Below are 15972 nucleotides of genomic sequence, written 5' to 3'. Positions count from 1 at the left end.
TTTATAGCTTTAGAGTGAAAGTTTAGATCTGGGACAAGGGTAAAACATTCCAATCCATCCATCCATTCCATACAACCCACCCATTCATCCATCCATCCATCCAATCCATCCAATCCATCCATTCCATTTCATTCATTCATTCATTCATTCATTCATTCATTCATTCATTCATTCATTCATTCATTCATTCATTCATTCATTCATTCATTCATTCATTCATTCATTCCATCCATCCATCCATCCATCCATCCATCCATACAATCCATACAATCCACCCATCCATCCATTCATCCATCCAATCCATTCCACCCATCCAATCCACCCATCCAATCCATCCATCCATCCATCCATCCATCCATCCACCCAATCACCCATCCATCCAATCCACCCATCCACCCATCCATTCATCCATCCATCTATCCATCAATCCATCCATCCATTCATTCATTCATTCATTCATTCATTCATTCATCCATTCATCCATTCATCCAATCCATTTAATCCATCCATCCATTTGGACAAAATAAGTGTCTGAATTCGTTGAATAAAACATTCAGCAAGATAAACAAACACACAAAACCAATCAATCAATCAATCCATCCATCCATCTAGATATACAAGTGTCTGAAGTTGAAGAATGAATACAAACAAACAAACAAACAGGCTGCTCCATAAAAACAAGAATATATAAGTGTAGTAGTAGTCCATTGAGTCCAAAAGAGTAGTCCAAAAGAGTAGTCCATTGTGCTTTTTGAAACTTTGTAAACAGCTGAACTTGGCTCATTGTAACTGTGATACAAATGACACTCAACTTCCAACAGGCTGTAATTATCAACCACAAATTAGAGTCTCTGTAGCGCTGATTGAAAGCTTCAGCATTCTGATAAAAGAGGCACAGTTTCATGTCATGCACGCTACATTTTTATACATGCAAATGTGCCATTTCAGACGACGCTGCTCAAAGCACGATAAACTAATGCTACTGACTACCTGAAGCATAGCTAACACTCACTCGCTGATACAACTGTAATTTAAGTGGACACTTAGCTGTTTACAGGATGTTCATTGCATTCCCTCCCTGGCATGAGCTACGTAACATCCTAAAGATTGTGATCCAAAAGTAGGCACAGATGGAATTTGGTTTTCTTAAATCATCATGTTGCACCCAAACCGATTCATTCTGCTCGCGTCGAGAGGGAAACCACAACCTCAGCAATGACACGAGTGTATTTTTTTTTGATGCCTTGGTGTCTGGTGTACCAAAATGAGAATGATTATTGTGTAATTGCCAAGTCTGGATAATTTGAGAAGCAGAGAGGTGTTCAATTCAGTCTCATTATAGCACAATTGCGGTTTTCTAACTGTAATTGGCAATGAACCAAAAGTATTGTTTAAAATTAACATGAAATTAAAACGTTCCATGTTCCTGCTGCTATTGTGAACGATTCAATAGTACACATTTTCCTACAAGAATAAAGTTTTCATAATATCATGTTGCAGCTTTTTTTGGCATAACGTTATTTATGGGAGGAAAAAAACTGTTATAAAGATTATAATTTAAAATTTATAAAAAAAACAAAGTTGCATAATCACAGAAAAGTTTAGCTAGCTAAATTTTCACACTAAAATATTGTAACATATTTTGACTATACTATTGAAATGTAACGTTTACAAATTTAATTTGAACCCATTAAATTCCATTGTAAGCGCAGACATACTGAACCCATAAAATTCAATATGGCAACAAATATATAGTTGTGGGCTCAAATAATGCTACATTATGTAAGATATTTATATATATATATATATATATATATATATATATATATATATATAGACACACACATTTTATTATACATGTATGTGTATATATACATAATACAATGTGTGGTGCATGTATATTTACATACAGCTGCAGTCTATGCCGAATATATCCAAGTGCAATTCCCGTCTAACAGATGTACGTCACGGCGCTCTAGCTTTTATATTTATATATTAACCTTTTAAAAATAAATCACAGACAGCCGGTTTCATTGGGTTATGTAAAACATCATACCTGTCCAAGAGAGCGTCTATAAATATCCCTTCTGTTTGGTTAGCCTGTGGAGAGATAAGATAATTTACCATTTAGAGCCTAGGACCCATTGACAGTCTCCCTGGCCGCCGCTATGATTAATGGTCTGGTCAAATATAGCCTGCCTATTAGTCTCATGTAAAAAGCATCTGGGCACGCGGTGTCATGGAGAAAACAAGGGCGGGATGAGAAAGCAAGAGGGTTAATAAACAGTGCTGCTACATCAGGCAGAACACAGCTGTAATCTGACCACTGGGTCACATTTTAACAGTTACACAGTGTGCTGTTTGGATTCACACGCGCTCCGGGTCTGACAGATGCTCAAGGGCTTCCCCAGAGGGTGACATATCAAGACTGGGTGATCTATAAAACACTAACCTTGTCTTACCCCAGCTACTGAGATGAGGAAAAATCATTTGAATGAATGGGAAACCTTCCAATAATTTCATCAATCTTCAATAAAATTAATGGGAAACCTTCCATTAATTTCATTAATCTTCAATAACAAAGTTATTAGACAATTTGAACATAAAATTAATCTAGTATGAAAAGTAGCTAGTTTCAAACACCCACACTCATTCAGTCCTGTTACCTGATCTAACAAATATATCAGTCTCACTGTAGTCCAGTTACAGTTTTCTAATTGTAATTGACAGTAAACAGAATGTGTTGTGCTTAAAATCAACATGAAACGTCCCAAATTTGGGGGGCAAGGGGGAAGAATATAAAATGAATATAAAATAAAAATGCTCATATGACATTCAGTTTGACCTTATGAGATTATAAATCAAATTTTCTGAAGGTAAAGCCAATTATTTGTTGATTTTCATCGTGCACTGCATTCGTAGAAAGCATTCGTTATGAAAGAAACATGGAAGTGGATGTTTTTGGTCGACGTGTTGGCCATTTTTATTTTGAGGTTGGGTTTCGATTTGCCCTTACAGACCTTGACTCCTTACTTTGCATATTGCAGCAAATCATCAAGGAAACACCCACTGTCAGTCCTGATCAGCATTAACTGATGCTGTCTATGGCAAATTACAGTGCCCAAAGATATTTCAATGGAGCAAAAAAAGCGACCTTATTGAATATGCATGAGATGGCTCTCTTCATCATTGAATATTCATCCATATGGTACTCAAGTCCACTACAAATGACCGAAACTTCACACTCACACTCCAATATGGAACTGAAAATTGCATAAGTAGATATCTTTACGAATTGAATCAAGTCGTGTGTGCTTCACTTGACCCAAGCAGTTTATTACACATATAAAAGAACAATCAATTCTGCCTTCTTAACATGCCTTTACTGCAATTTGTGATTAAGAATCAATTCTTTATGCATTTTTCATCTTCCAGAACACATTACTAATGAATTGTTGTCTCAGCAGTATGTTTGAATTTATAACTTTTGTTGTCAGTAATTTTCTTGATGAAATTAACAATGCTAAAAGGAGCAGATATGAGACGTGTTAGGCCACATGCTTCTTTCACTTTTCAGACCTTATATCCAAGCAGGAAAGGCCTACAGAATTACAGATGTTAGCATAAAATCAACAGACTGCACAAAAAGCTGCTCTGCTTCAAAACAGTCAAAGCCTGTGTGACTTGAAGGGAGAATTTTCAATGAAAAAAAAAAAGTCAGGGCTTGTTTGAAGACGACTTGGAAGAGTTTTCTTCAGAGGATTTTTTTGTTACTGATATACAGGGATGAAGGTAGAGTGACTTACACTGGCCAGTTGTTGTTTTTAACTTCCAGCGATGTCATTCATAGTAGAAAAAAATATATTTTTAATCACATTGTATTTTTATTTTTTTGCATTGTGATAATATTGAGGTGATTAAATTAAATTAAATATTAAATGTTGTATTAAGACAAGACACCACAGGTGAATAGGGTAAAACGTTAACTAACAGATACCACCATAATTGACCCTGGTGATTAAATCCCAGTGCATTAAGATCATTGTTTTATATTAAAAGTTACATGCATGCATTTCCAGAAACAGAAATCTGAACATTGGATAAAGCCAAATATATTTTGAGTGAAAGGTTTTGGATCTCACTTTACATTATATTTGTATCGAAAATACTGTCAACAGCCAGAAAAAAAGAACAACATGTTTTTTATTTTTCAGGGTTTCTGCAGGGTTTAGTCAGTCAAATTTAAGACCTTTTAAGACCTTTTTATGACCAATATGATTTAAATTTATGACCTACTCGAATTACGAAAAATAACTTCCTTTCAAAAGTCTTTTTTTTATTGACTTTCATTAAAAGTAATAAGTTTAATTATTTAAAGGTTCCATTTTCTTAAGAGTAACAAACTGAAGGCTCCCTTTTCCTAAGTATCAATAACACAGGAACAACACAACACTTATCACGATAATATATCAGTCAATATCGATAATTATGACGATAAATGTCAATTCTTTATTTCTTTGAACTTTGAAGGCTTTCTTAGTTTTAACTTTTAGTTTTACGGCTCTGTTATCACGTGGTGTTGCACACAACCCCACAAAATGCATATCATTTGATAGAAACCAGAGCGTTAATTGTGGTTTTAAACTACTCTTTATTGTCAAAACATATCATGACAAACACTTGCCAAACAGGTGAACATTTCACAAATCTGAGGTAGAACATTCAAACATTTGTATTTTTTCCTTAACAAAAATAATATCTTTATTTCAAAATTAATTTCTTAGTTTCTGCATGTGCTAATGGGGGATATTGTTTCAAGTCTTGAAACAGGTTTGTGTTGCCTGACTTTGATGGCACGTATATTTATGAAATGTATGAAAAACAGTAGGCTATAGCCTAAATACATAAATACTGTAATTATATTCCATTAGTCCTTTAATACATTGTCTACATTAATAATATAATACAATTCAATATGTATCCCACATTTCATGGTGCAGTTAATATTACTAGGCTAACGTTACAGTAAAACCATGGTAAAGGATGTAAATGTGTAGATGGAAAAGCTTTCTGACTGTATAGTTGCGCACAGTGTTTCTCCTGTTCGTCAGCGCTGTTTCATCTGCCTTTAAACTGGTTTAAATCACTGAGACATTTGTGTTCTTCGCTGAATTCAAGTGCTTCTCACTGGATCTCGTGATCGAGACTGATCAAAGTTAACCATAGACAGTAAAAGAACGCGTCTGCTCTAGTGAGCTTGATCGCGCTACGCTGCCGTTTGGACTTTGAGCCGAGCGGATAAACGCTCCGTGAGGCGCGCGCGGTTCAAATGAGTTTCGTTCCGCTTTTGGCGCATAAACATGATCTAACATTTATCGAACTCTTAATATCATTTTATAGAGAAAACATTATATCGCGATAATGAATGAATGAGCATATCAATTTAAGATGTGGCTAAATGTAATTTATGACCTTGTATGGAAAAACCGGACGTTTTTATGACTTTTTATTGCCTAAAATTCTTATTATTAAATTTAAGACGTTTTATGACTTTTTATGACCCCGCGGAAACCCTGATTTTTACAATCGGAGCAGAGTAGACCAATCGAAACAGACTGGGCCATCAGACCAATCATAGAAGAGTAGACCAATCATAACAGACTGGGTCATCAGACCAATCAGAGCAGAGTAGACCAATCACAACAGACTGCGTCATCTGACCAATCAGAGCAGAGTAGACCAATCACAACAGACTGGGTAATCTGACCAATCAGAGCAGAGTAGACCAATCACAACAGACTGGGTCATCTGACCAATCAGAGCAGAGTAGACCAATCACAACAGACTGCGTCATCTGACCAATCAGAGCAGAGTAGACCAATCACAACAGACTGATAAATATAGGATTTTTGTTCATTGTTGTCAGGTCTGTTAAGTTCTATTTATGTTCATGTCTTTTACTTTGAAGTGTAGTCATGAAGGATATTATTTAGGATATTATTATCCATTATTTAGAAGGATAGTCATGTTTCTTGTCATGTCATGTGACTCCCTTGCCCCTCAGGTAATCTTGGCATGTGCTTCCTTTGCTGCATGTGTTTGCTCTGGTTAATTCTTTGATTGCTGTCAAACATGTCTTGTAATGTCATTAGATCTTGAGTATATAGCCATCATGGTGCACTGCCATAGTCTGTTGTCTAGCTTTGTTTTTGTCTTTGTAACCCGCTGTTGGTGAGTTTTGTCATGTTCTGTTCAAGTCAAGTTGAAGTCTCCGGTTTATGTCATGTTTTAATCATTTTTTCAATAAAACGGCACTTAGGTTTTCGTCCTCGACTCGCCATCAGTGGATTAACATTACAACTGTATTACAATAATGAGAAAAACGTTCTCAATTCTCATTAAAAAATAATGCTTTTATCAGTAACCTCAAATAGTCCTTAAATAATCCTCATTTTAAAAATTAACAGAATTTTTCATATTTCTTCATGTGATTCACTGTGATTTTCGTATTACGATGCTTTGGACGAAACTACAACAGTCCGAAATGAAGTCTGCACCAACAAAATCTTACCGTACTCCATCATAATAAACCATAACACCACAGCAGATTCCATGTGACCAATTCATCTGCGGTCCCACCCTGCTCAATAAGATCATTTTGTCCACGCTAGATATCTTTTAAAGATTACTGTGGTGTGAATTCGCCATATGTAATAGATAAGCCTTGAGCTGAGACCTTTTTTTTTTTTTTTTTTTTTTTGCGATGTGTGCAGAAAGCAAACCTATCACTCATAGAGAAAGCAGAAAAACACACACTGATGGCACGTTAGAGAGACGTGATACTGCTGACGGTAAACACACACACACACACACACACATGTTAGGATTTAACTAGGCAAATACTTAAGAGTCTATGATTGGATCATTATTGCAGTGATTATTAGTTATGTTTGGCATCAGTTCTTCCAACCCCAATTGATGGTGTGTGTAGCTTTTAATTTCTTTAACAATCAAGTAGGAAGACACATCATGGCCATATTCCAGGATGACAATGTCAAGATTCATCAGGCTCAAACTGTGAAAGAATGAAGAATAATTTTCACACATAAATTGTCTCCTCTGAGTCCAGATCTTAAAGTTATTGAAAGTCTTTGGGATGTGCTTGAGGAGACTTTACAGAGTGCTTGACTCTTGCATTGACAATACAAGATCTTGACCAAACATTGATGCACCTCTTGATGGAAATACATGTTGTGATGTTATTTTCATCAAGAAGTGCATCTATATATATATATATATAATATATATATATATATACTATATATATATACACAGAAATACTCCGTCGTTGTGTATTCTGATCCACACACAGATCCGTACTGTATCCGAACTCGTTCTTAAGATGAAAACAGGCTTGAAAAAATAAATCCTAAGTGCCTTACTTTCGCTACTACAGCGAACACAGCGTCTGCACACGCATGCAGCCGAGTCAAGACATTATTTTCATTTAGGTGAGATCTGGGAAGACTTGCTTACACAAAACCCCCTTCGCTTTGTGCCTGAAACTCGGCTCTTCCCGCATTCACACACGCCTATAAACACACACACACACACACACTTCACAGCGCCCGCGTCTCTGCCACAGCGGAAGAGCTTCATTTGTATTCCGCACGACTCTAGCCAGGTAAGTAATGACAAGCAGCAAAGGCCAGCGTGTCACAGCTCCGCTCAGCTGGGACGGCCCGCTGACGTCAGGCCTGCAGATGAGCCTGTTTCTCCTCTAATGAGCCCGCCGTTCGCCTCTCAGGATTGTACATCATCTCCTGTGTTCCCTGACCAGGTTCAGGTAATAGTCATGGGAATCCACAGCTATTTCTCTTCTCTCACAGATTCCAGACTCATTTGCATTTGAAAAGCCGCATCCTCTTGTGGGGTTAAGCATAATGAGGCTTGTGAATTAAGTGATCAAGAGAAATGGGGTGAATTGGTTCAGTGATACGGCGACAAAGAGTATTTGATTCGGCTACAGAGAGCAACAGTGACTGCATGGCCTTGCTTTCGGCAGTGTTTTTCTCATTCATTTTCTGTAAAATCACTAATTCTACCCACTCATTCTACTCACTCACTAACTCATTCTACTCACTCATTCTATTCACTCATAAAACTCACTCATGCTACCCACTTATTCTATTCACTCATGCAACTCACTCATTATACTCACTAACACACTCATTATACTCACTCACTAACCCACTCATTCTACTCACTCATTATACACACTCATTCTACTCACTCACTAACTCACTCACTCTACTCACTCATTATACACACTCATTCAACTCACTCATTCTACTCACTCATTATACTCACTCATTATACACACTCATTCTACTCACTCATTCTACTCACTCATTCTACTCACTCATTCTACTCACTCATTCTACTCACTCATTCTACTCACTAACACACTCATTATACTCACTCACTAACCCACTCATTCTACTCACTCATTATACACACTCATTCTACTCACTCACTAACTCACTCACTCTACTCACTCATTATACACACTCATTCTACTCACTCATTCTACTCACTCATTATACTCACTCATTATACACACTCATTATACACACTCATTCTACTCACTCATTCTACTCACTCATTCTACTCACTCATTCTACTCACTCATTCATTCTACTCACTCATTCTACTCACTCATTCTACTCACTCATTCTACTCACTCACTCACAAACTCATTCTACTCACGAACTCATTCTACTAATTCATTCTACTCACTCATTCTACTCACTCATTCTACTCACTCATTCATTCTACTCACTCATTCTACTCACTCATTCTACTCACTCATTCTACTCACTCATTCTACTCACTCATTCTACTCACTCACTCACAAACTCATTCTACTCACGAACTCATTCTACTAATTCATTCTACCCACTCATTCTACTCACTCATTCTACTCACTCACTAACTGACTCATTCTACTCACTCATTCTACTCACTCATTCTACTCACTCATTCATTCTACTCACTCATTCTACTCACTCATTCTACTCACTCACTCACAAACTCATTCTACTCACGAACTCATTCTACTAATTCATTCTACTCACTCATTCTACTCACTCATTCTACTCACTCATTCTACTCACAAACTCATTCTACTCACTCACTAACTCACTCATTCTACTAATTCATTCTACTCACTCATTCTACTCACTCATTCTACTCACTCATTCTACTCACTCATTCTACTCACTCATTCTACCCACTCATTCTACCCACTCATTATACCCACTCATTCTACCCACTCATTATACCCACTCATTCTACCCACTCATTATACTCGCTCACTAACTCACTCATTCTACTCACTCATTCTACACACTCATTCTACCCACTCATTATACTCACTCACTAACTCACTCACTAACTCACTCATTCTACTAATTCATTCTACTAATTCATTCTACTCACTCATTCTACTCACTCATTCTACTCACTCATTCTACTCACTCATTCTACTCACTCATTCTACTCACTCATTCTACTCACTCATTCTACTCACTCATTCTACCCACTCATTATACCCACTCATTATACTCGCTCACTAACTCACTCATTCTACTCACTCATTCTACACACTCATTCTACCCACTCATTATACTCACTCACTTATTCTACTCACTCATTCTACTCACTCATTCCACTCACTCATTCTACTCACTCACTAACTCACTCATTCTACTAATTTATTCTACTCACTCATTCTACTCGCTCATTCCACTCACTCATTCTACTCACTCATTCTACTCACTCATTCTACTCACTCATTATACCCACTCATTCTACCCACTCATTCTACCCACTCATTCTACTCACTCATTCTACTCACTCATTCTACCCACTCATTCTACCCACTCATTCTACTCGCTCACTAACTCACTCATTCTACTCACTCATTCTACCCACTCATTCTACCCACTCATTCTACTCGCTCACTAACTCACTCATTCTACCCACTTATTATACTCACTCACTAACTCACTCACTAACTCACTCATTCTACTAATTCATTCTACTCACTCATTCTACTCACTCATTCTACTCACTCATTCTACTCACTCATTCTACTCACTCATTCTACTCACTCATTCTACTCACTCATTCTACTCACTCATTCTACCCACTCATTTTACTCACTCATTCTACTCACTCATTCTACTCACTCATTCTACCCACTCATTATACCCACTCATTATACCCACTCATTATACCCACTCATTCTACCCACTCATTATACTCGCTCACTAACTCACTCATTCTACTCACTCATTCTACACACTCATTCTACACACTCATTATACTCACTCATTCTACCCACTCATTATACCCACTCATTCTACCCACTCATTATACTCGCTCACTAACTCACTCATTCTACTCACTCATTCTACACACTCATTCTACTCACTCATTCTACCCACTCATTATACCCACTCATTATACTCGCTCACTAACTCACTCATTCTACTCACTCATTCTACACACTCATTCTACCCACTCATTATACTCACTCACTCATTCTACTAATTCATTCTACTCACTCATTCTACTCACTCATTATACCCACTCATTATACTCGCTCACTAACTCACTCATTATACTCACTCATTCTACACACTCATTCTACCCACTCATTATACTCACTCACTCATTCTACTAATTCATTCTACTCACTCATTCTACTCACTCATTCTACTCACTCACTAACTCACTCATTCTACTAATTCATTCTACTCACTCATTCTACTCACTCATTCTACTCACTCATTCTACTCACTCATTCTACTCACTCATTCTACCCACTCATTATACCCACTCATTATACTCGCTCGCTCACTAACTCACTCATTCTACTCAATCATTCTACACACTCATTCTACCCACTCATTATACTCACTCATTCTACCCACTCATTATACCCACTCATTATACTCGCTCACTAACTCACTCATTCTACTCACTCATTCTACACACTCATTCTACCCACTCATTATACTCACTCATTCTACTAATTCATTCTACTCACTCATTCTACTCACTCATTCTACTCACTCATTCTACCCACTCATTATACCCACTCATTATACTCGCTCGCTCACTAACTCACTCATTCTACTCAATCATTCTACACACTCATTCTACCCACTCATTATACTCACTCATTCTACCCACTCATTATACCCACTCATTATACTCGCTCACTAACTCACTCATTCTACTCACTCATTCTACCCACTCATTATACTCACTCATTCTACTAATTCATTCTACTCACTCATTCTACTCACTCATTCTACTCACTCAGTCTACTCACTCAGTCTACTCACTCATTCTACTCACTCATTCTACTCACTCATTCTACTCACTCATTCTACTCACTCATTCTACTCACTCATTCTACTCACTCATTATACACACTCATTATACACACTCATTATACTCGCTCACTAACTCACTCATTCTACTCACTCATTCTACACACTCATTCTACCCACTCATTATACTCACTCACTCATTCTACTAATTCATTCTACTCACTCATTCTACTCACTCACTCACAAACTCATTCTACTCACTCATTCTACTAATTTATTCTACTCACTCATTCTACTCACTCATTCTACTCACTCACTCACAAACTCATTCTACTCACTCATTTAACTCACTCATTCTACTCACTCACTCTACTCACTCACTCACTCACTCACTCACTCACTCACTCACTCACTCACTCACTCACTCACTCACTCACTCACTCACTCACTCACTCACTCACTCACTCACTCACTCACTCTTACTGTTAAAACTAATTTCCTCTATGGAAAAAAAAATGAATGGGACTTCCAGAACTGTTGCGCTCTATAGCATGTTTATCAAGGCATAGAGCAGCATCCTCTGTCTTCTTAGAAACGTAATTAAAAGGTTCTAACAAATAGGAATGTTTTGGTGTCAGAGCCCGTCATCATATCTGACGTCGGTACAGGGTCAAATCAGCTGGCTCTATTATTTCGGTAATTGCTTTTCAGTCCCGGCACTGAGGAGAAAAATGCCAAGCCGTCCGTCTCATATGCAGATAATGAGCAAATGTCCTTATGCTAAATAAATGTCTTTTAAAAGATTGTTGTGGGACATTGATTCTGATCCTTAACTGTGCTATTAATACCTCTTTGCCCTTCTGTTCCCCGAGATGGCAGCGCTCTCCCTGTGATGAAATATAATTTTTCATTTCTTCGGGAAGGGATGAAAAATGGATGATCTTAGAGGTACAAAAGCCGGAGTCTAGATTGCCTGCAGCTTGCAAACAGGTATTACAAAATAGAGCCATTACGGCAACATCAGCCCGCAAATGGATTTGAAATTGAGTGGAAAACCATGCATGCGCCGGGTTAGACTCTTAGCTGCCTTGAAGGGAATTATAGAGAGTAAAACATTCACGCCCCGGAAAATGGCCAAAACTAAATGAAAGAAGGGGTGACACTTACACACCAATATGCTTTCAATTGCCTAGACTAAAAAGATGCAAATCAGATTTTTACAAAGAAAAAAATGCCTACCAGTAAAAGATCTACATTAATGCTGCTTCAGTTCATTTTACCTTCACGTTATTGTGCAAGATTCAATCCGCCACGGAAAGCGATTCTATTGGCTGATAGAACTCCCTTTGGGAATTTTTTTTGGTGCCTGGCCAAAAATCCTGTACAACATCGCTGTCTATGTCTTCACTGAATCACTTGTTTCACATTATACTAAATAACTACATTCTCGCCTAAAAAATTCTTAAAACTACATTTTGTGACACAAAAACAGTAGTATTTTTAAAAAATATGGTGGATTTGCTCGACCGCCATGACAGTCGCTGCAAGCGGAGTGATACAAACGGTGAAACGGTCAGAGTGCTGATACTGGGGGAGTATCGCACAGCTGGAAAAAGCTCTCAGCCAATCAGATTCGAGAACCAGAAAGAACTGTTGTATGAAATCAGATAAAAATATTTACTCCCAATACTTACTACAAAGTATTTACTACTAAACATTGTTGTCATTGTTAACTAAAACTAAATTAGTTTTTTTTATTAATTAAAATAAAGCTTATTGAGTACATTTAACTAGCAATTACTATTTCAGTCTTTCTACTTCAAAAATGTAATGTTTAATTTGATGTGTTACTAGCCATTTCTTTGTAATTCTTTGTGAAATTTGCTAGCAATTTCTAAGTGAAAATAGTTTCCAACACCCATTTTTTTCAGTCTAGATGAAAAAGTTAAACATTAATGAAAATTAAAAAAAATTGTATTGGTAACTTACTGAAAGTTTAAGTTGAAGAACTAAAACTACTACAACTAAAATAAAAATAAAAAGCCTAATTAAATTGACAAGTTTTCTTGGCAATCTGTATTTTCAATGTTATACGGTAGGGGGCGCAGTTACGCATCTCATAATGCGTTTAAGTCCACTTTTTTATGCCCTTCCCTCGCTTACTTCCCACTGTGTTGTTCACTTGGATGTGCGTCATTGCTTACATTGCACGAGCGCCCACTACTGGCGAACCCTTGTAATGGGTTTAAATGGAACGCACTAAGCCCTTGATAACTTGTGGGTAAATCAAGTGCGAGGACTGCAAGTTGCTGTTGACATCATAATCATGTTGGTTTTTGGTCTATGAACTGGTCAAAATCGAGGGGTCGAGGGTCTGTTCTAGAGATGCGCGGATGGGCTATTATTTCATCCGCAACCGCATCACAAAACTCATCATCCGTCCGGCATCCATCCGCACCAACGTTTTTGACCAATTTTCAAAACCGCACCCGCCCGCCATCCGCTGATACAAGGCGCTGCTGATGACAGCCGCGAGACTAGAAACCGCCCGCCACCCGCCCGAATTTAATTAAAATATTTTTTTCCGTCACGTCATCCGCCCGATCCGCGGTTTATCCGCGGAGTCCGCGGCTATAACCGCCAACCGCGCATCTCTAGTCTGTTCAAATAAACGTTCCTTGTCCACTTGACGAAGTAGAACAGACTACAAAATGGTGGCAGGGATTCCCCCGCGGAGGAAATGCTTAGGGAAGTTTGTGAGTGTATGTGTAAAAGTGGAGTTAAACAGCCCAGAAAGAGCGGATAGAAGCATTGCTTACACACAAGTAATCTAACGCCATCATCAAATATTCAAGGCGTAGAAATCAAAACTGCCAAACATTGCCGAATGAAATGTCGAACCCATGAAGAGTGTTGATGGACGCGATCTACTCTATGATTTGATCATCGTTCAGGAGCTAAGATTACGATTAAAGATTCTTCAAACTTTCTCCTTTCTCTCTTCCACAGATAAAGCAAATGCACTTGGGTTCAGAACGACAAGAGAGTGAATAAATAACGAAAGAATTTCAATTCTCTCTGTGAAATATCGACAAACACAAGCGACACGGAAGTACCAGTTGAAACCGAAAAAACTGATGCGCATTGTAAACAAGTACGAAGTCAAGCCTTACCTTTTCTGCAGATTGTGCCGTCCCAAAGAAAATGGGAATGAAGGCGAGCCACACGATGCAAGTGGTGTACATGGTAAAGCCGATGGGTTTGGCTTCGTTGAAGTTTTCCGGAACGCCTCGCGTCTTGATGGCATATACCGTACATGTTACCATCAGCAAGATGCTGTATCCTAGAGAGCAAATGATTTGTAGGTCTGTAATGTCACACTTGAGAACCCCTCGGGCCTTGTCGGGGTTTATGGTCTTCTGCTCGTCGTAATCGACTATGGTGTTCGGAGGATCCACTCCGAACCATATGAGGACCCCTAAGAGCTGGAAGGAGATGAGGCTAGACGTGATCGCTAACTGGGACGTCGGGCTGATCAGTTTAGGCGGAGTAACCGACCTCTTCCCTTCCTCGAAGATCCGGTAAATTCGATTGGTCTTAGTGAGCAGAGCGGCGTAGCTGATACACATTCCCAACCCAAGGAAGATTCGTCTAAAGGAGCAAACGGCCACATCCGGTGTGGCGATCATTACAAAGGTGATGATGTAACACAGGAAAATCCCGGTCAGCAGAACGTAGCTCAGCTCCCTCCCGGACGCTCTTACGATCGGGGTGTCGTTGTAGCGGACAAACGTCGCCATGACGAAGATGGTGGCGATGATACCGAGCATTGCCAGGAAGACGGGAATGATGGACCAGGGAGAATGCCACTCCAGCTTGACGATCGGGATGGGCTGGCAGGCCGTCCGGTTGGGGTTGGGACGCATGTTGTACGAGCACAGCTTGCAGGAAGTCTCGTCGTACTGGTACTGGTAGCCGTCGCAGGGCTCGCAGTGCCAGCAGCACGGCATGCCTTTCACCATCTTCTTGCGTTGACCCGTTTTACAGGGCAGACTGCAGACCGAGCTGGGTATCTCCATCTCACCGTTGGGCCACTGCATGTCATCGATCTAAAAAGAGATGGAGACAAACCAGCATGTTGGTCAATGACATTGATATTTTTTTGTGTAGATTTTCTTTTCTTTCTTTTTTTTTATAAATGAAATTGATAAATCACATACAGTGACTTGAATGCACCACTTTAATTATGAGTCTTGAGTTTCTGAATTTTAAATTGATTTCTTTTTTTTTTGGTATGAAGCGAACATGTCAGGGTGATACGTCGGCCCTAGTCTCAGCCTCAGACGTCACGCCCACGGGACGTTGGCTAAACGTCTGATGTATATGGTACACTTAACTGGAAACACTTCAGGAATGTCGAAGTCGTCATCTGATTGGTTGAATTTTATCGGATTTCCGGGGGGCGCGAGTGTCGCGTTTATTTTCGGTCCGCCGGGAAACAAAGCGCAGACGTGTGATTGCGTAAGAAAAACTGTTGTTTACATGAGTGACAATGAGCATTTATCAA

At 38.7% G+C, this 15972-nt stretch overlaps 1 protein-coding gene across 3 annotated transcripts in view; it reads right to left on the bottom strand.

Annotated features, from left to right (window-relative positions):
* The window catches only part of LOC130093560 (metabotropic glutamate receptor 7), a 216922-nt gene that overhangs the window by 31429 nt on the left and 169521 nt on the right, over positions 1 to 15972 (bottom strand). For all 3 annotated transcript variants that reach the window (XM_056260572.1, XM_056260571.1, XM_056260573.1), the window contains one exon: positions 14579 to 15514. In XM_056260572.1, coding sequence (XP_056116547.1) covers positions 14579 to 15514 — 936 coding nt within the window. The remainder of the gene's footprint in view (positions 1 to 14578; positions 15515 to 15972) is intronic.

This window comes from Rhinichthys klamathensis, unplaced genomic scaffold (genome assembly GCF_029890125.1).
Source record: "Rhinichthys klamathensis goyatoka isolate OS25496 unplaced genomic scaffold, OSU_Roscu_1.1 h1tg000009l_1, whole genome shotgun sequence".
Classification (NCBI taxonomy): domain Eukaryota; kingdom Metazoa; phylum Chordata; class Actinopteri; order Cypriniformes; family Leuciscidae; genus Rhinichthys; species Rhinichthys klamathensis.
Note: the sequence above shows the minus strand (reverse complement) of the source record. Positions and strands in the feature narration are given on the sequence as shown.